Source organism: Neomonachus schauinslandi, chromosome 4 (genome assembly GCF_002201575.2).
Source record: "Neomonachus schauinslandi chromosome 4, ASM220157v2, whole genome shotgun sequence".
Classification (NCBI taxonomy): domain Eukaryota; kingdom Metazoa; phylum Chordata; class Mammalia; order Carnivora; family Phocidae; genus Neomonachus; species Neomonachus schauinslandi.
The window spans coordinates 49,888,417-49,909,820 of record NC_058406.1 but is presented as its reverse complement, the minus strand read 5'-3'; the positions used below and the strand labels follow the sequence as shown (position 1 = coordinate 49,909,820).

Sequence of the window (21,404 nt, the reverse complement as noted above, 5' to 3'; positions counted from 1 at the left end):
CTGTGTCTCTCTCTGTCAAATAAAGAAAATCTTTTAAAAAAAAATAATAAATCGTAGACTCTGAGACTTAATCACCCAGAATGGCTGTTTGTTTTACCCATTTATTTAGTGTGCTACCAGAATTTCCCAACTTTTGCAAAATTTTCATTACACACTCACTTGAATGACTGGGTAGGTATTGCTAGCCTGGCATTTAAAATGCTGTGCCGTCTTACCTCAGCCTGTTCCTCTAGGCGCCTAATCCTTTTACCGATTCACTCATGTCAGTCACGGTGCTTATTCACTATCCTCTTTTCTTAGTATTTTAAGTTGATATTTTTAATAATCTACTTTCATTGTTAATATTTTTTAAACAAGAATAACATGCTCATTGTATATTACTTAGGTTTTCAGAGTCCTCTTTTAAACAAGAAGTGACTTTTCAAAGGTGATACACAAGATAGATTTCTTTTTTTCTTATGTGCTTTGTATTGTTTTACAAAATAATGGGTACCTGTTAGGTGATGTTTTGTTTTTTGACTGAGCAAACCCATATAGTTTTCATTAGTAAAATAAGTGTTTTAAAATTTTGTTTAGAAAAGTAATTTTGATTTAGCTAATACAGCATTAAAATTAACATCAAATATCATCTTTATACACTTACTATGCATAATCACTATACTTAACACATGTAGAGATGATAAAACCTTGATCTTTTTGGAATTTGCAGTTTAAAAAAATTAATGCAAAAATGTGTTCCTTCTTCTTAAAAGTTAATCTAGGTCAAGCATCTTTTGAAGCCATGGCATCAATTATAAATCGGCTCCACAAAAACTTGGAAGGAAGTCATGACCAGCATGGCAGAAACAGCCTTCTCGCATCGTACATCTATTACGTTTTTCGCCTACCGCATACTTACTCTAATTCACCATCACCAGGTACGTTATTCCTTTTCCTTTGAAATTCTCTTGTATGTTCGTGGCGAAATTGAAATAATCTCGTTGTCCTAGTGGGATGCATTCATTAAACAGCAAGCATTTATTGAGTGCTTGCTGAGTGGCATGGAATATGCTAGGTGCTGGAGTTAAAAGGATAATTAGGTTACATCTCCAGGCATCATTGTTTATACAGCTTCCTTTAATTTGAATTAGAGCTTGGTTGAATTAATTCTTGGAAAGAAACCTTATAAGTTCTGTGTCTTTGGAAGCATTTTACTGTAAGATAAATAGAATGTTATATTTGTCATTTGGAATTTTGGACATTAAAGAAGAAATAGGATGGCTTAGTTCCCTGATAACTTTGTGAAACCTAAAACAATATAAAAGATTATTCTCTAGAAAAGTCCTGATCTCTTCATGGTCAATAAGATAATATAGCCTTTGTGAACATCAGGGCCCAAAGTGGTTACTTGGCTTTGTATGACACTGGTGGTAGTGTGGTGGGGCGGTGGGGGGATGTCTTAGTCTGAATAACTCTTTAGGTGTTAGTTAGTTAATGGTTTTGTTGTGCGTACCTTTCAACCTCCCACATATTTGTTTGAGTCATCATTCATCACTAATGATGATGGTGAGTGCCCTTTTCCAGCTCTTGGCAACGTTAACATTAATAATGGTGATAAATACATATGACATTCATTATGAAAACTAGACATTATAGTAATCCGACTCTAAGTTTTAGCATATTTTATTTCTTAATTGCAAAAAGAGAAGTAATTGACTCATATTCTGGGTTGTAATTTCCTATCTCGATTTTAAAAATTATAGTACTTTAGGCTCTGAAAGTATATTGTGGACTATATATAATGCTTCTCCATTTTACCTTTCATCCAGTATACTATTGTAATTCCACAGATTTTGCACAACATCTTTTTTACATGCTGACCTGACAGTTGTGTGTCATTTGCAAATATGAAAGGTTTCTTTAAGAAAATGGAGATAAATTATGGATACAGTTGCTGGGTATTTTTATATTCATAGAATATGGTTGAATGATGGTTGAACATAGTTGATTTTAGACAGAGGAATTCTTGCTTTTATAACTTGCGCTCTTAGAAGTATCTTGATTATACATATATATGTATATCGTAAGGATGCCATTTTGTTATAGTTCAGATTTCAGAACTATAAGATTTCAGAAACAAAACACAATCTCATTTAAGAGATGTTGACAGTAAATTGGTTGTCCTTCCAGTGACTGTATATCCAGGAGAGAGTAGGAGGGGTGGGAGAAAGGAAGAGTCATCAGCTGAAGCATCTTGGGTCCTAGATACTCCTATCTAAAGTGAAAATAATGTGTGTGTGTATTTTCTATCTCATTTTTTATCGTACATTTAATATATAATCGGAAACATTGACAAGATAATGACTTTATTTGCATGTGGTTTTGTCAACTGCTGTAAAATAGAGTATCTTGGTGTAGCTATCAGTAAGTTTTAAGTGTTTTTTTACTTAGTATTTTTCATTTAGAAATAAATAATTCCTCATTTTTATGGAATTTTGTAAAGTGGCAGAGATTTTTTTCAGATCCTTTCTTGACTTAATTTTTTTTTGTTTAATTATGTGCTATTTTATATACAACTCTAGGTCCTGGGGGTTTGGGAGGATCAGTGCATTATGCCACAATGGCTAGATCTGCTGTGAGACCTGCAAGCCTTAATTTAAATCGTTCTCGGAGCCTTAGTAATAGTAACCCAGATATATCTGGGACTCCCACGTCACCAGATGATGAAGTACGGTCAATCATCGGCAGTAAGGTAAACTGAAGATACTCGTCTGTACATTTGGTTTTCAGTTTATGAACAAATGAGAAATGTCCAATTTTATTTTATTCTTAATTTAAAAATGTATTTGAGTTAGTAACAGGCAAGACATTGTACCTTTCTATCTATCCGTCTACACTAAGTGTCTCATGTTTCTATTAAATAAGCTTGCTGTTACAAACTGGTTTGTGCATTCTGCTCAAGAAAATCGCCAAATTCAGAAATTTGTCCAGGATTACCAGTCCATATAACATTTTTGTCTGTGTGGTACTCCATCCTGTGAAAAATGACTAGATTAATTTCCTATAGAGTTAAAAGAGACCTATCTGACTGCTTTGTAGAAGGGACATCACATCATTAATTTAAAATGTGAACCTCCATCCTTTCTCTGAAAAATATCAAGACCATTGATTAGCCTTGATTGGTAGTAGAGCTGCCTTTCACTGGAAAACTCTATATAATATAAAGATGCACCAGAGCTCGAAAAATATGATTTATTTAATGATGGTTAATGATTATTCCACGTAACAAGTGAGAGGCCAGCTAGTATGAGATCCAACTATATTTTTTTAACAGCATCTTTATTAACCCCCTCAAAAAAGGGAATAGTTAGTACCTTTTTATAGGTCAGGTACAAAAATAATTACGAGTTTAAACAAAGTGGAAAAAAGAACAGTAAGACTAAGACCAGTAAATAGTGTTATGTTGTGTTTTGACGAAACCATTTCAAAAGTAGTTTTTGCCATTTGAAAGGAGGAAGATACCATTGTTGTGGAATAACAGCCAGCTTTGCTTTGGCACTTTTAGTCTATTAACTAGGATCTGAGGAAGAATTAATAAATGTGTTCTAGCATCTGTGTTGAACCCTTAGCCTGAACTATAATAGATTTTTTTTTTTAAACAATCTGGGTTTGTTATGTGAACTTGAACGTTGATCAAAAACATCAGAACTACTCATACCTGTTCATATAGTTAAAGAAATTTTACATTCAGAAGCTTCTAATGAACTTAAGCATTGCTCTTTTAAAGTAACTTAAGTAATTTTTAAAGTAATTGCTCATAGATCAAAATATATTTTGTAGTCTTATATTTTAAATAATAAACATGAATTTCAGTAACTTACAGATCCATACAGACCTTACTCTAATAAAACAACTTTCACTTTTTGTGAACTCCCTGAGAGAGTGATGTGCAGATGCATCTTCATGGGCTTGTGCAAAGTAACCTGAGTAATACAGCAATTGCAAAAGGGAAGGCTCCTATGCGCCCCCCCCCCAATATATTTCCATCTTTAAGAAAAGAACTCAGGTTTTTTTATCCTTGTATTCATTCTCGATTGTATCTCATTATAATAGAGGTAGTACTTAACATTATTTATATACTGTAAATATAGTTCTTCTGTAGAATGAATCTGATTTGTGAATTAATAAGAAATTTTCCTGTTGAAGAGCTACAGAGATGAAAAAGATACCATTGTCCTCAAGGTTCTACTTTTAAAATGCCTCTTAATTTCTCTAAGATTTGCATTATGTTTCATCTAGAATAAGTCTAGAGTTTTCCTTTTTATGATGTATTTGACAGATTATAACATCAGGATTTAGAACAAAGGTCTGCATATATTGGAATGATTATTTGCCTTTTTTCAAGTAGTTCGTAAAATGAGACATAATGATGACATAAACTTCTGATGATATGTATTGTAGATATCTGAGAAAGCCATCATAAGATGAGAATTTTTCTTATGACAACACAGCCTCTTCCTAATCAAGTTTTATTTAAATGGATTTCATGTTTCCTCTTGGAAATTTTTTTTTTTAAAGATTTTATTCATTTATTTGACAGAGAGGGAACACAAGCAGGGGCAGTGAGAGAGGGAGAAGCAGGCTTCCCGTCCAGCAGGGAACCCGATGTGGGGCTCGATCCTAGGACCCTGAGATCATGACCTGAGCTGAAGGCAGACGCTTAACGACTGAGCCACCCAGGCACTCCCCTCTTGGAAAATTTTTGATAGTTACTTCATTTTGGAATATCATTTAGTCATAATCACTAATAATGGTGTAAAATTTTATCTCATTAAAATTATAAGGAATTTGAAGTTTATTTATAGCTACTGTTCATTTATTCTGACTTCATTGGCCTGGAAATTAAAGAAACTTTTTTTTTTTTTTTTGGTGAGGGGCGGGGGGGAGCAGCAACAGGAGGGAGGGGCACAGGGAGAGGAAGAAGCAGACAACCTGCTGAGCGGGGAGCCTGACACGGGACTACATCCCAGGACCCTGAGATCATGATCTGTGCTGAAACCAAGAGTCAGGTGCTTAACTGACTGAGCCACCCAGGCACCCGAAAAAACTCTTTTTTTTTTTTTTTTTTTAATGGTTTAGTCTTTCCCCTGCCTCAGCCGTGGTCATACCGTAGATGTTATTACTAATAACTTTAACCCTCATAATCTCAATTTCATGAATTGTATTCTCTATTAGCTCGTTTTTCTCCCTAGTACCCCAATTCCTAACACTGCTCTGCAACCTCCCATCACTTGATCTGATGACCTTTTACTGTGTCTCAGTCCTTAATGTTATTCCAACTTAGCTAGCTTAAATTGCATGACCAATCATTTTTTTTAAAAGATTTATTTATTTATTTTACAGAGAGAGAGAGAACGCATGAGTGAGGGGAGGGGCAGAGCGGGGCTGGGGGGGGGAGAGAGAGAGAGAGAGAGAGAGGCAGAGAAGCAGACTCCCCACCGAGCGCAGAGCCTGATGCAGGGCTCGATCCCAGGATCCTGGAGAAACCAAGAGTTGGAGGCTTAACCCACTGAGCCACCAGGTGCCCCTCTATGACCAGTCATTATAGTGAACCCTATTATAATCAAACCTCAATGCCTTATCTTTCTCTCATTTCATTTTACTTGCGTAGCCCAATCTCAAGCCATAGTTGAACCCAGTCGTCTGTCTGTGCCATGTCAGCACCTGTGCTGATGAATATGACTTGAGAAATACTGTAATGACTGGTTTCATTTGAAATGAAAAGCCGTGGACCTCAAGAGAGCCCTCAGTGCTGGCAGGCAATTAATTATACTATATTTCTGCATTCCATTCACTTTCCCATTCTCCCAGAAAGATTTCATGCCTTCTTCCCTTACCTGCCCACCAGTTGTCCTTCTCACTTTATCTCCTACTTCACTGAGAAAGTGGAAGCCCTCAAAAGAATAATTTTATAGACTTTTACCACCATATCTACCTACCTACTACCATCTATGACTACCCACTACTTAAAATAATACTCTGCTGCAAATGAACTATCCATTTTCATACATCCATTTGTAGACAAGCTCCTGTCTCCTCTCACCTACTCAGGATCCTCACTCTGGCAATTATTTCATCTCTACTGCTTCATCAGTTGCCCCTATCTACTAAAACATCCCATCCACATAAAGCATGATATTATTTATCCCCAAATCTCCTCTCTAGTATTTCAGCTGCTAGCTTCCTCACTATTTCTCTGTTACCTTTTGTAGTAGAATTCCTTAAAAGAGTTTCTTATACTAGCTATCTCCAATTCTTTTACTCCCATTCTCCTTACCCTACTTTAATCAGATACTGCTCCCATCTTCCATCCAACCTGCCTTTGTTAATGTCACCAACACTCTCCTGTTGCTAAATCCAGTGGTTAATTCTCAACACTCAGCTTACTTGACCTTACAGCAGATTTGGACATAGTTAAATTCTTTCCTCCTTGGTTTATTCTATTTACTTGCCTTCCAGGGCCCTGCACTCCCTTGTTTTTCCTTTTACTGTTCTGGTTATACCTTTTCAATCTCTTTGGAATTCTTCTTTTCCTGATCTTTTAATCTGGAAGTGCCCCAGGCCTCTGTCCTTACTTCTCTCATCTTTTCTCTTTTCTCTCTATACTCACTGGGATGATGTTGATGTTATCAACTCCCATGATTTTAAATACCACTGTATGCTAATGACTCCCAAAATTATATTTCCGAAACAAATCTTCCTCTGAAATTGTAAACTCAATCCTGTGGCCTTCCCTAAATCCTTTTGTTCAGATTTAGATATATGTTAAAGATCAAACCACTGCTGACTACCTCTGCTACTACCATTTGGTCTGAACTACCATCCTGTCTTCCTCAGTTCATGTAATAAACTGGAAGATGGTTTTGCTGCTTCCAACCTACGCTCTCTTCTTTTTTTTTTTTAAGATTTTATTTGTTTATCCGACAGAGAGAGACAGCGAGAGAGGGAACACAAGCTGGGGGAGTGTGAGAGGGAGAAGCAGGCTTCCCGCCGAGCAGGGAGCCCGATGAGGGGACCATGACCTGAGCCCAAGGCAGATGCTCAACCGACTGAGCCACCCAGGTGCCCCCCAACCTATGCTCTCATCACAACATAGCAAGCAGAATGCTGCTTCAAAAGCTTAAGTCACAAAAAACAAAACTTAAGTTAGATTATGTCATTCCAGGGGCACCTGGCTGGCTTAATCAGTAGAGCATGCAACTCTTGAACTTGGGGTTGTGAGTTCAAGCCCCACATTGGAGATAGAGATTACCTTAAAAAAAAAACCCAAAAAACTTTAGATTATATCATTCCTCTGAGCAAGATAATCCTATTACTAACTCCTTCACCTCCTTTCTACTCTGACCATCTTATTTAAATGTATAACCTGTATCTTGGGGACTTCTGATCCCCTCATTCTGTTTGTCTCCTAACATTTACTGCCTTTTAATGTAGCATATAAATTAGTTAATTATTTTTCAGTGTTTGTTTACCTTACCTTTATCACAGGTAAGGTGAGCTTCATGAGGTCAGGCATAGTTGTTGAGTGATATATCCTAAGCACCCATAATGGCCAGCATATTGAAGGTGCTCGGTGGATATTCAGTGAGTAAATGTTAGTAAGTATTGCAAGAATAAACTACTCCTTTAGAAGTTATGTTTTTGTTTGCCTTCTTGCTGCCAGGATTAATTATATATTTAATGATCTTAAGAGATTTGGTTTTGTGAAGGTTTTGGCTTCATATTTTATTCTTTAACATAAAATGTAGAACTCCTAAAATTCAGGAATACTTACATCAATAGGATTTTATTACTCTGATGGCTGTAAATTCAGATTTGTGAGACTTTCTTCATAATTATTTTTCCCAAAACTGATCTGTTTGCCCTAGCAGTCTTCTTTTAACATTCAATTATGTAAATATATGATTATGACAAGTTTGAAATTTATTGCTTTTAATCAAATGCCAGTGCAGTTTTACATGGATATGTAGTTCCTTTGTAATATATCATTTCCTATTTTTAAATGTAACACTGAGAGCTTACTGTGTGCTAGGCACTGTGCTGAGGACTTGTGGATACAAAGCCGAAATCTTTGAATTCTTTTTTTTTTTTTAAAGATTTTATTTATTTATTTGACAGAGAGAGACACAGCGAGAGAGGGAACACAAGCAGGGGAAGTGGGAGAGGGAGAAGCAGGCTTCCCACTGAGCAGGGAGCCCGATGCGGGGCTCGATCCCAGGACCCTGGGACCATGACCTGAGCCAAAGGCAGATGCTTAACGACTGAGCCACCCAGGCGCCCCCGAGGTCTTTGAATTCTAACAGCAAGTTGATGTCAGGTCAAATAGAATATGAGCCTTGCCCATGGAAGGAGCCTATCTATATTTAAGGGACACAATAATGTTACAAAGATGTGACAAAAACAAAAGCCCTTTCATGCACATGTGCACACATTTGGTTAATCTGTTCTGTTAGTTGGAGATCAGTAAATGTAGTTATGACATTAGTAAATATCATTGATGAATTTGCTTAAGGAAGTTAAGATATAATTCTTAGCTTTGTAACACTTAAATTATGGCAATTATTTGCTTTACAAAATAATTGGCCATAGGTTTTCTTTAACTAGTTAGCTTTGATTTGATGTAATTATAACTGCTTAGTCTGAATATTGTGGATATAATATACAATGACACAATTAGGTTTGTTGTTTATTCTCACATTACTGATTAACATGTGCTTAATTTCAAAGGAAATTAAGGAGGTGAAAAGTGTGTTTAAGAGTACAGGAAGATTATTGGTATTGTGGAAATTTATGGTAGAGAGAAGAGCACAGTTGTAATGTTCTAAAAATCAGATGCTTATGTATTATTTTTGTAACATGAGTAGTGGTTGTAAAAATTGCAAATGGCAGAAAGAACTTCATACCTTGGAGACGTAAGTTGGGAGACTTAACATCTGAAAAACATTGTTTGCAAATTTGCTTTTATTTGAAATAATATGGGGTTCTGAGAAGGTAAGTATTTTAAACAAATCTGATTACATAATTTTACTAGTATTTGAATATTCTCTCATTACTTTGCTAGGAAGCATTTAAAAAAACACAAGTAGGAAGTTTTTGAACTATTTGAACTATTTTTTTTTTTTTTGAAAGATTTTATCTATTTGCCAGAGAGAGAGAACGTGCACAAGCAAACAAGCAAGCAAGCACAAGTCGGTAGAGGGGCAGAGGGAGACAGAGAAGCAGGCTTCCCACTGAGCAGGGAGCCCGATGTGGGACTTGATTCCAGGACTCTGGGATCATGACCCGAGCCGAAGGCAGACGCCCGACCAACTGAGCCACCCAGGCACCCCAGAACTCTTGAGTGTTTACTATATTTGAAGCATTGTATTTAGTAATTTACTTCCACTTTTAAATTTGATCTTTGCAATATGAGGAAGACTATCATTATTCCTATTTTATACTAAGAAGCTGAAAATGAAATTAGATAATTTACCTTAGGTTTTACAGTTAATAAGCAGTAGAACCTGGATTTGAACTTCAACACTCATCTTACACATTCAGTATAAAAAATGAGTGGAAATGGAGGCTTACTGTATCATTCAACCACTCTGTATTTTTGGAAAAATCGGGAAAAAGAAGGAGGGGAATTAGTCTCCCTAAAACCTAAACTCTTGAGAGTTAGTTTGTCTTGCCTCCTTCTCCCTAATCCTCATTCCCTCCTGTAGTATTGATACATTGGCTTCACTCCCAGAGATTCTTATTTGTTTAGAGTTAAGGCCCTGCATATTTATTGTTGTTGACCTTTCTAGGCGAAACACATGTCTATACAGTTGATTATTGTTATTACTACTCTTGTTTTTCCTTTACCTATCCTTTGGTGCTTTCTGGGGTTGGGTCCATAGTTTGTCACCTTGTCTTGGGTTGTCTTCATTCTTCTTTTTTTTTTTAATATGATTTTATTTTATTATTATTTTTTAAAATTTTAATTTATTATGTTAATCACCATACATTACCTCATAAGTTTTTGATGTAGTGTTCCATGATTTATTGTTTGCGTATAGCACCCAGTGTTCCATGCAGAACGTGCCCTCTTTAATACCCATCACCAGGCTAACCCATCCCCCCACCCCCCTCCCCTCTAGAACCCTCAGTTTGTTTCTTAGAGTCCATAGTCTCTCATGGTTCGTCTCCCCCTCCGATTTCTGCCCCCCTTCATTTTTTTCCCTTCCTACTATCTTCTTCTTTTTTTTTAAACATATAATGTATTATTTGTTTCAGAGGTGCAGGTCTGTGATTCATCAGTCCTACACAATTCATAGCGCTCACCATAGCACATACCCTCCCCAATGTCTTCATTATTCTTATTCCAACAGTCCTCTAAAAATCCCTTATAGGGGCGCCTGGGTGGCTCAGTTGGTTAAGCAACTGCCTTCGGCTCAGGTCATGATGCTGGAGTCCCTGGATCGAGTCCCGCATCGTGCTCCCTGCTCAGCAGGGAACCTGCTTCTCCCTCTGACCCTCCCCCCTCTCATGTGCTCTCGCTCTCTCTCGTTCTCTCTGTCTCAAATAAATAAATAAAATCTTTAAAAATAAATAAATAAATAAAAATCCCTTATAACTGGCTCCAGTTCTAATAGCAGATTCCCAGGCCACAGCCCAGGTTGCTGAATCAGGATTTCTGGGGATGGGGCCCAGAATCTGAATGTTATAAAACTTCCCAAGTGACTCTAATGATTAGTCAAGTTTAAGAAATTAAAGCCCCAGTTCCCTCCACCTGGGATAATAACTTCTTTCAGAGAGTAACAGATGTAATTCACTTCTGGTCAAACACATTACTAGCATATTAAATTCAGCGATAGTGATGATGAAGATGTAATTCCTACAGACCAGCCCCATCATAATGCTTTTTAAAATAATATTTATATAAAATAGTAGCCTATTATGTTTAATTACAACAAGCACAATAAAACTGAGCACAACCCCAAATCCACCCTCATTTTTAGGCAGGAGCAAATATTAGTCATCCCCCCCTTTTTTTTTCTTAATTCTTTTTATTTTCTTAATTTCTCTTGTTGTTCCCTTAGAAGAAAGCAAAAGAGGAAACAAGGTCAAATAGAATTATGGAATATCAATACACAAAAGTTTCAGTTGGTGACAAAGTAAAGGCTTTTAGACAAGAATGAAATGATGTACTTCGATTCTTTTTTTTTCTCTTTTAAATCCTTGTTAAAGTCAGAGGAAATTATGTTGCTAACTCGTGCCATCTTTAAAGAGGGTTTGGGGGGTATGGTGCTGTGGGAACTTTAGTTGGTACTTCATGGTGATCCCTTTACATAAAGAGAAATTATCTTTAAATGCTATACTTAATATTCTTTGTGATTTAAAAACAAATTATGTTATGTAGTAAGGTAATTTTGGTGAACTAATACTTCTAGATGCCTAAAAATTTGGTTGCTTTAACAGTACTAATTAAAAACATGTTTGCATTGGAAAGTCTGGATTTCTTTAAGAATAATTTATGGCATGCCACATGTAATATTTCTTTCCTTTCCAACTGCTTTCTATTATATGCTTAGGGTTTAGATCGCTCCAATTCCTGGGTTAACACTGGTGGTCCAAAAGCTGCCCCATGGGGATCCAACCCCAGTCCAAGTGCAGAATCAACACAGGTGGTGTTTATATTAGAGGTTTCTTTATTGGCTGCTGATGTTTCCCTTTAGAACATTACTTTTTAGTACATACTATGATTTCAGTGGCTTGCTTTTTAATCATTAAAAAGTGTGTATTTTTGTTTACTTAGCACATTTTCCAACTACTATGCATGAATACCACCAATTGCACCAGTAATGCTCTCCTTTCCTACTTCCTGTCTCCCTCCCCCCCCCCCCCCCCCCCCCCCCCCTCTTTCCGTGCCTGCCGTTTCTTCAAGTGATGGCTTTGATAACAGTTTCTGCTGTAGGGGGAGCACATATTTAGTAGGAATTTTTAAAAATTTTGTGTGGAAAAAAAACCTGACAGTTTCCATTTGCTTTTGGTTTAAAGTGTAGCTATCGTATCCTTTTCATTTAGCATTTACTATCTTGTCTTTTTTTTTCCCCATAATTACTGACTAGAAATACTGGGACTAAGCTGAAATTAAGTGTGAACAGTATATGATCCCCATGCTGTAAGATTTAATACCAGAAGCAAAAATCCATTTTAATTTGTATTGTGTTGCAAAGTATGAAATTTGTGTGTAACTTAGTTGAACCAGGTATTGCTTATTTAAGTCTAGTTGCTTCATAGCTAATATTGCATGATACCTCAAAATATACTTCTCATCTGTGTATTGGCTTTGGAGTGAAGTGCTCCTGTTCTTGAAGAATTTAATTCCGTGTTTAATATCTTAAGTGTTTTATATTTGAAGTATATGGCAGATCCGAATAGTAGTTTTTGATAGTAGTGAAAAGTGAAAGAAACCATTTTAACCGTTTAATTTTCTTTATTGAGTATAAAATTCTTGATTGCTTTGTTTGGTCTGAAACCAGTGAGAAGTATGTTTTTACTTTTTACATTTTCTTACTAGACGTGTGCATGTGTATAGATCACACGGATAAAAGTTTCATTCTTTGCAGCACTCTGAATTTATATAGTCATTAAAATATTCATCTTTTTACTAAAAATATATAGAAGCCATTTTGATACTTATAATGTACTGTCATTAAAGCAGCTTAAAATGGTGAAAATGAGATGAGCAATAATAAAACAGTTGTTGAATCCAAAGTAGAACTATTTAAAAAATTGTATGTAATCCTTGAGCTGCAGAGGCCTCCACAGCGGACTTTAATGTTACCTCGTCATTCATTCACCTCCACTCCTTAGGCTGTGGATCGAAGTTGTAATCGTATGTCTTCGCACACAGAGACGTCAAGTTTCTTACAAACATTAACGGGACGCTTACCAACTAAAAAGGTAGATTCATATGAAGAAAATCCATATAGGGGGAAAGTTCCAACAGTTAAATAGATGTAAAATTTCTTTATGTAGCCAGTATGTTGCAATAATTGCATTTAAATTATTTGTTTAAAAATACATTTGAGCAAGCACTGCTTATCTGATGCCTTTTTGGGCATACCACTCCAGGGTATGCTCTTTTATATTAGTGCAATGTTTATATCTTTGGGATTGACTGTTTGAAATCAAATTTGATCATCAAATTTTAGTACCAAAAAATGTATCAACTCTGAATTCTGTTTCTGTAACTGCTTCTGTTTTGTGTTTTAAATCTCCAGGGAAAGGAAGATGAGTTAGAAAAATTATCACTCTTAGTAAGATATGTTGATTTGCTTCCCTTATGCACAGTTTTGTTAGTCCTTTTTCATATCGATACACACTACTTTGCAAATGCTTTGTATGCATATCCATTATAAGGCAGGAAATTTCTGCTATGTTTATAAAAAAGACTTCAGATACCTGAAAACTTGAAAATTAATGGCTTATATCAAAGTTTAAATTTTTAAAGGTATTTCCTAAATTGTACCAGCAAAGTTCATGAATGTATTTGCATATGTTGGAATATGTATTTAAGGCACAAACAAGATCGTATTTGTAACTGTGAGTTTTTGGTCTAGTTTCTGTTTGCAGGTACAATTTAGGAGGCTATTTCCCACCTGTCCTTTTAAAATTACATTTTACTGCAAGATAACATGTAATTTTTTCAGCTGTTCAACATGCCACTGTCTTACATGTATAAACAGCCGTTTCGTTAATGGGTGTCCTCACTGCATCGTTGAATGGTTCACATGCCTTATTTTGCTTATTCTCATTATATCTTCATTTGTAATTGCATTATTATCTGGTTTGTGTTCTCAGCACGTATGACTTTGATAATAACTTTGGCTTTGCTTCTGGATAGCTTTTTCATGAGGAGCTGGCTTTGCAGTGGGTTGTCTGCAGTGGCGGCGTTCGGGAATCGGCTTTGCAACAAGCCTGGTTCTTCTTTGAATTAATGGTGAGCAAGCTAAACATGTTTTTAATACTGTTTTCCATAGGTAACGACTTTGTGTTAGCTCCTTATTTTATCCTAAGAATCCTTTTCTGTTGTCCCTCTTAGGATTTTACATGTGCCTCCAAGACAAAATTACATTTGTTACATCTCTGAATAAACACTGTGGACACTCGGCACAATTTAGGTGGAATGTGAAAGCTCCCGTTAACTATTTTTTTTAGAGATGGTTGCAGAACCAGCTGTCTTTTTAAAGGAAACGTGGTACCTTATTTCTTAGCCTGGACGTGGCTAGTGTGTAATGTATTGTAGATTTCATCCCAAACATAGATAAAAAAGGGCTTTATAGATCCTCACTGCTTTCATGGTTCGAAAACTCTTAAGGAAATGCCACTTACAGCCAATTAAAAAACAACACTTTTTGCTCAATTTAATAAATGATATTAAAAACAAGTGAATTAATATCTTAATACTTATATACACATAAACACATATATACACGAGAGCAATAAAGATTTGCCGTGTGTACAGTGTGTAGCACTGTCCCTGTGGGCCGGGGGTTATCAAGGCACAGAGAGATTAAGTAACTTGTTTAAGTTGGTACAGCTTTTATTTACTTATTTTTTTTAAGATTTAATTTATTTATTTGACAGAGAGAGAGCAGGAGAGCACAGACGGGGAGTGGGAGAGGGAGAAGCAGCAGGGAGCCTGATGGGGGCTCAATCCCAGGACGCTGGGATCATGACCTGAGCTGAAGGCAGGTGCTTAACCGACTGAGTCATCCAGGCACCCTGGTACAGCTTTTAGATAGCAGAACTGTGATTCAAAGTCAGGCACTTTGGCACTTAGGGACTTTCCTCTTCAACCTCTAGAAAGCTGAAGTCATTGAAACTTTTTCTTTCAAAAGAGAAATGTAAAAAAATAAAGGAAAACAACACAACAACAACAAAAAGGAAGGCAGGAAGAAAAGAAACAAAAAGAGCTTCCAGAGTATGTTATACGGTCATTCTCAGCATTGAATGTTACCCATATTGGGGATAAGAAGACAGCTTTTCTAGAGACTTACTAATCTACCGAAGAAAATAAGTCAGGGACCCTATGTAAGTGATAGGCAACTCATTTTTTCCTTCTAGAGAATAAACACCAAGTTTGTCATTCTTGTGCTTTTAATATAAGATCAAATTGTAATTTTGATTTGTTTTTTGATAGTCTTACATGTATGTTCAAATTTCTTTAGAATAGTTAAAAAGCTGCAGTTTAAAACTTAGCTCTGCTGCTTACTAATTGTTGAAACTTGGGTTCGATTTCCCTGAATTCTGTATTACTATTACCACATTGTTGTAATTATCAATATCCAGAAGCATCTTTTAAAAGATTTATTTGAGAGAGAGAAAGAGAGTGTGAGTGCGCACACGAGCATGTTGGGGGAGGGGCAGGGAAAGAGACTCTGCAGCAGACTCTGCACTGAGCACAGAGTTAGACATGAGCCAAAACCAAGAGTTAGACACTCAGCCGGCTGAGCCACCCAGGTGCCCACAGAAGCATTTTGTACACATAAATCACTTTGTTAATTTTTGCCTAATATCTTATAATTCATATCGAGTCATCAGTGTTTAATGTACATTCACCATATGTCACTATATTATAGATGCTGAAGAAACTGCAGTGAAGTTAATGTGTCTAGTGTCTCAAAGCTTACATTGGGGTATATAGAATGTCAAAATGTTGAGTCTTGGAAAGATTTCATTTAAAACCATTTTAAAGGGTGAAATATTTTTCTGTTCACATTCATAATTCTTTTCATATTGGTAGCCAGAATAATTTTATGAAGGTGATGCAGTGATTGAGTTGTACTGTGTTTGATATTTCTTGGGAACATATAAAATATTGCAGGGAGATTCTCAAAGTATTTGAGGAGCTAGAAGTATTTCAGCCATCTGTTAAATCACATAGTGTAGTGAAAAAATAGCCTTAATATGATTAACTGTTAATTGCATTCATAAGAAATTAAACTAATGGCTTATTTATTTTTTCAGGTAAAGAGCATGGTGCATCATTTATATTTTAATGATAAGCTTGATGCACCAAGGAAAAGTCGTTTTCCAGAACGTTTCATGGATGACATTGCTGCTCTTGTCAGCACAATTGCTAGTGATATAGTTTCACGATTTCAGAAGGTAATGATAACTTTTTAAAAAATTAAATCTCTATCAAGCGCACATTATACAATCATACTTTTATATGTTTTTGCTTTTTATTCTGCTTTCCAGGACACAGAAATGGTTGAGAGACTCAACACAAGCCTTGCATTCTTTCTCAATGATCTGTTGTCTGTTATGGATAGAGGATTTGTCTTTAGCCTTATTAAGACGTGCTATAAACAGGTAATGCATAATTAGTAATAATTAACAAATAATTTAAACACTGTGTTTGCTGTTTTTAGAGTTGTAGCTAAGAGATCTTCAAGAACACACTCATATACTGATGTTTTTAAAAAGCAGCATTTTTCTTTTTAAAAGGATTTATTTTCAGGAGGGGCAGAGGGAGAGGCTCTGAGAGAGAGAATCTCTGGGGCACCTGGGTGGCTTAGTCGGTTAAGCATCTGACTCTTGATTTCGGCTCAGGTCATGATCTCAGGGTCCTGGGATCGAGCCCCGTGTCAGACTCCCTGCTGAGCTGGGAGTCTGCTTGTCTCCCTTTCCCCCGGCCCTCCCCCTGCTCTCTCTCCCTCTCATTCTCTCTTAAATAAATAAATCTTTAAAAAAATAAATAAAAGCAGAGTATTTTTATTAGTAAGGCAAAAGTAAATTTCATTTGTTTTATGAGGACACAGTCCTATGGCAAGCTGCTATTTGTACAGCTGACTTTTCCTTTATTTTACTGGCCCAGTCAAACTCTTCGTTCCCATTCTGAAGCAGATCATCAAGTCACTAGTGTAAATGTTAAGCAGCCCTGGGGGTACCTGGGTGGCTCAGTCGGAAGAGCATGTGACTCTTGATTTCAGGTTCGTGAGTTTGAGCCCCCCATTGGGTGTAGAGATTACTAAAAAAAATAAACTTTTAAAACAATTTGGAAAAAAATAAATGTAAAGCAACCCCCACAGTGCCATGCAAGAGTACCAGTTACACTGAATGAGCAGCCAAATGAACTTTTTTGTATATTTATTGGGTGATTTTTAAAGCAGCTGCATTTAGCTGTAGAGTCCTCCTAATGTAGACCTAGACATTGTAGAGTTTAGGATCATGGACAGATGCTTACCCAAATCCCCAGTGTCAGTCATTATGTTGCTTTTATTATTTTTTAAATTTATTTATTTTTTCCATTATGTTGCTTTTACTAAACTAAAGCATCCTAGAACTTTTCTACAAACAGCTGACTTTAGCTTAAAATTTTTATCAACTGATTAATGAAATGTGTCTTTTGGAAAACATTAGTTATTGGTCCTGATAGGCCATTTGGGTAATGAGCTGTATAATCATCCTAGAATTACCTTTTAAAGGAAGTTTAAAAATATGCAGCTCTTGGGGTCCTACTCAGCATTATTGAGGAGTTTGAATCATGGGGGTGGGGGGTGGGCGTGTGGGGCACAGTGCTTGTGCAGCATTTCTGAGAATTGCTGGTCCACAGGCTCATTTCTGAGAATTACTGGTTTAGAATGCTGTTTGGCAGTCTAATATTTAGAATTTTGGAGATCTATCAGCTGCCTTTATTGTATGTTCCATTGATTGATTAATTGATTGATTTACTTTAGAGAGTGTGCATATGAGTGGGGGAAGGGACATACGGAGAGGGGGGAAAGAGAGACTCCCAAGCCGACTCTGCGCTGAGTACGAGCCCGATGTGGCGTTTGATCCCACAACCCTGAGATCATGACCTGAGCAGAAAGCAAGAGTTGGACCCTCAACCAGCTGATTCACCCAGGTGCCCCTGTATGTTCCTTTTAATAGAGAAGTTAAAACTACACATGGGCACTGACCCACTTGCAGATATTTGCAGCAGTATGTATTATTTTTACTTTACCCCAAAATTTCGTGTTCTGTTGCTCCTCAAATCTTGTTGTTATTCTTCAAGCATTGACTTCCTGTGTTTGCCAAACACTGAGCTAGACCCTAAGGATGCCAAAGCTATTAAGTCAGTGTATATATGTCTCTTCAAAGTAGCTTATCAGGTAGCTGGGTGAATAGACAAAGAGATAATTATAAATACAGATTAACACAGCTGCTGATTATCCAAAGAATGGATCAGTTCTTTTATGAAGTTATTTTGGTGGTATACTTTTCCTTCATAAAGTGCATCTTTGAGAAGTGGAAATATTAATCCTATATTGGAAATACAAAGAATATGACTTTTAGCCTAGTCAGTGGATTTGTAAATCTTAAATAGATCTTCTAGTTCCCCATTTTTTATTCTAGCAGTAACTCTGGAAAAAGTGGATACTGTTGTTTACGCCACAAAACCCAACACTGCCCACTAAATAAATACTTCACCTGTCATTCTGGTGTTGGCTTAGAGAAATGATAAATTCAATTGGTGTTCTTTTATTTATGTAATGCTTACAAGGTATCTTCAAAGCTTTATTCATTACCAAATCCAAGTGTGCTGGTGTCCTTGAGACTGGATTTTCTGCGAATTGTCTGCAGCCATGAGCACTACGTTACATTGAACCTGCCCTGCAGCCTGCTTACTCCACCTGCATCACCATCGCCTTCTGTTTCTTCTGCAACATCTCAGGTATGCAAAGTGTCTGAAAAAAATTTTTTATAGAGCTCATTTTTGTAAGAAAGCATTCCGAACACTGGAATAAATGATAAGAAAGACTGTTGAATAATAGCTGTGTGATAGGCTCCATACTAAGTGCTTTATAAATAATTATTATTTGCTCCTTAGAGTAATGCTAGGAAGTAAGTTCTATTATTTTCATTTTACATATGAAACAGAAAAGTCATGAACTTACCCAGGGTAACACAGTAATAAGTGGCAGAGCTAGACTTTGACTCAAGGCACATGTTGACTTTATTCTAGAGCCCAAGGTCTTAACTACTATGTTGTACTCCTCTTACAGATTTATGCACATCCATGTGAGTGAATTCACTTAGATAAGCCCATTTCGATGTTTTCGCAAGTTGGGTTTTCTTGAAGCAGATGCAAGGTTGTCTTGAGTTTGGGATAGAAGATGTTTATTAGGGATCAGTACCTGTGAAAGGCAAAGAAGTGAAGCCTAATGTAGCAGAGAAAGAAGTCAAACTGCGGGGCAGTCCTGAGAAAGCCCTGCCTACTGCCCTTGTGCCTAGAAAATCCAAAGGAAACTAGGTGGTTGTTCATAGGGTTTTACTGGGTGGCAGCAGACTTCAACAGCTAGTAGTTTCTTTTGGGGTTGGGGGGGGAGCAGAGGTTCTTTTTTTTAATGTAAATTCAATTAATTAACATATAGTGTGTTACTAGTTTCAGAGGTAGAGTTCAGTGATTCATCAGTTGCATAGAACACCCAGTGCTCATTCCATCACCCAGTTACCCCATCCCCCCACCCACCTCCCCTCCTGCAACCCTCAGTTTCTTTCCTATGCTTAAGAGTCTCTTATGGTTTGTCTCCCTCTCTGATTTCATCTTGTTTTATTCTTCCCAGGTTTTTTTTTTTTTTTTTACTAACCAGAATCATGCTGTATGTATTGTTCTTTGGTGTGCTTGTTGGAGATGTTTTCAGCCTAGCCTCGCTCCTTTTATCCATTCTGTATTCCACAGAAATAGTGTCACTGTTTGGGTTGCTTCATTCTGCTGGTATAATTATGCCCACTTTTGTGCACAAACGAGCATAGGGGCTGGAATTTGAGAGGAAGAGTGCCAGTTTGAGCCCTTGGCAATCTGAGGTGAAGGCGTATTGACTTGGCATACCGTGCATGCTGACTCGGGCAGGAGGGTGGCTGGACTGGGAATTTGGGACCCACAGGCTGATGGCATCATGTATGACAGGGATGTGGCTGGTTTTGCTTTTAACTTTTGTTTTTCTGGTAAACTGTCTCTCTCCTTCTATTTTAAATGAAAGCCTTGCTGGATAGAGTATTCTTGGCTATAGATTTTTTCCTTTTAGCAGCTGGAATTGATCGTGCCCTTCTCTTCTGGGCTACAGAGCTTCTGCTGAAAAACCCACTGATAGCCTTGTGGGGTTTCCTTTGTATGTCACTGCTTTCCTTTCTCTTTCTTGCCACTTTTATTTTTTTTATTTTTTTATTTTTTAAGAATTATTTATTTGACGGAGAGAGACACAGCGAGAGAGGGATCACAAGCAGGGGGAGTGGGAGAGGGAGAAGCAGGCTTTCCGCGGAGCAGGGAGGCCGATGCGGGACTCGATCCCAGGACCCCGGGATCATGACCTGAGCCAAAGGCAGATGCTTAACGACTGAGCCACCCAGGCGCTGTCTCTTGCCACTTTTAAAATTCTCTCTTTATCACTACTTTTGGCCATCTTATTTACTTTGCATCTTTGTGCAGACCTCTTTGGGTTGACTTTGTTGGGGACCCTCTGTGCCTCCTGGATCTGGATTTCTCTGTCCTTCCCCAGGTTCAGGAAGTTTTTTAGCTATTATTTCTTCAGACAAATCTTCTGCCCCCTTTTCTTGCTCTTCTCCTTCTGGGATCCCTATCATGCGACTGTTAAGCTTGACAGTGTCGCTGAGTTCCCCAGGTCTATTCTCATTTTGCGTATTTTTTTTCCCCTCTCATCTGCTCAGCTTGATCACTTTCCATTACTCTGTCCTCCCGGTGGCTGATCCGTTCTTCTACTTCCTCTCATTTGCTGTTTATTCCAGGTGGTCTATTTTTATTTCCATTTAGTGAGTCCAATAGCTCTAATTGGTTCTTTTTTACGTCTCCTATCTCTTGGTGGAGGGTCCCATGGAGGTTCTGCACTCTTTTCTCAAGTCCAGTGACTATCGTTATGAACATTACTTTAAATTCTCTATCAGACATATTACTTATCTCCATTTCGCTTAGGTTTCCTGCTCGCTCTGATTCTGTTCCACTCTTTCATTTGGGACATATTCCTGTCTCCTCATTCTGTCTATTGCTGTGACTGTTTCTCTGTGTTAGGAAACTCAGCTACGACTCTCACACTTGAAAGTAGTGGCTTTATGAAGAAAAGGTCCTGCAGCGCAATGTCTTCTTTTCACCAGAAAATGGTGCTTCGGGGGGTGTCTCCTGTGTGTGTTGCTGCAGGAGCGTCCTACCACTGTGGCTGGGATGTGTTTGCCTTCAGTCCAGCCTGCGATGGCGCTCTGCCTGTTGTGGGCAGAGTCTGGTGCCCGTGGTGTTAGTGGGCCGGTCCGGGGCTGCCTTGGGCTTGAGTTGAGTCAGAGCAGGTGTTTGCCACAGGTGAAGTAGCCCCAGACTGTAGGCACTTTCCCTGTGT

General features: G+C 37.5%; 1 protein-coding gene across 1 annotated transcript in view; it reads left to right on the top strand.

Moving 5' to 3' along the window:
• DOCK7 (dedicator of cytokinesis 7) overlaps positions 1 to 21,404 on the top strand; it is a 217,678-nt gene that overhangs the window by 135,081 nt on the left and 61,193 nt on the right. The window contains exons 21-27 of the mRNA XM_044914530.1: positions 753 to 917; positions 2,562 to 2,731; positions 12,880 to 12,969; positions 13,913 to 14,008; positions 16,039 to 16,179; positions 16,273 to 16,386; positions 18,563 to 18,733. Coding sequence (XP_044770465.1) covers positions 753 to 917; positions 2,562 to 2,731; positions 12,880 to 12,969; positions 13,913 to 14,008; positions 16,039 to 16,179; positions 16,273 to 16,386; positions 18,563 to 18,733 — 947 coding nt within the window. The remainder of the gene's footprint in view (positions 1 to 752; positions 918 to 2,561; positions 2,732 to 12,879; positions 12,970 to 13,912; positions 14,009 to 16,038; positions 16,180 to 16,272; positions 16,387 to 18,562; positions 18,734 to 21,404) is intronic.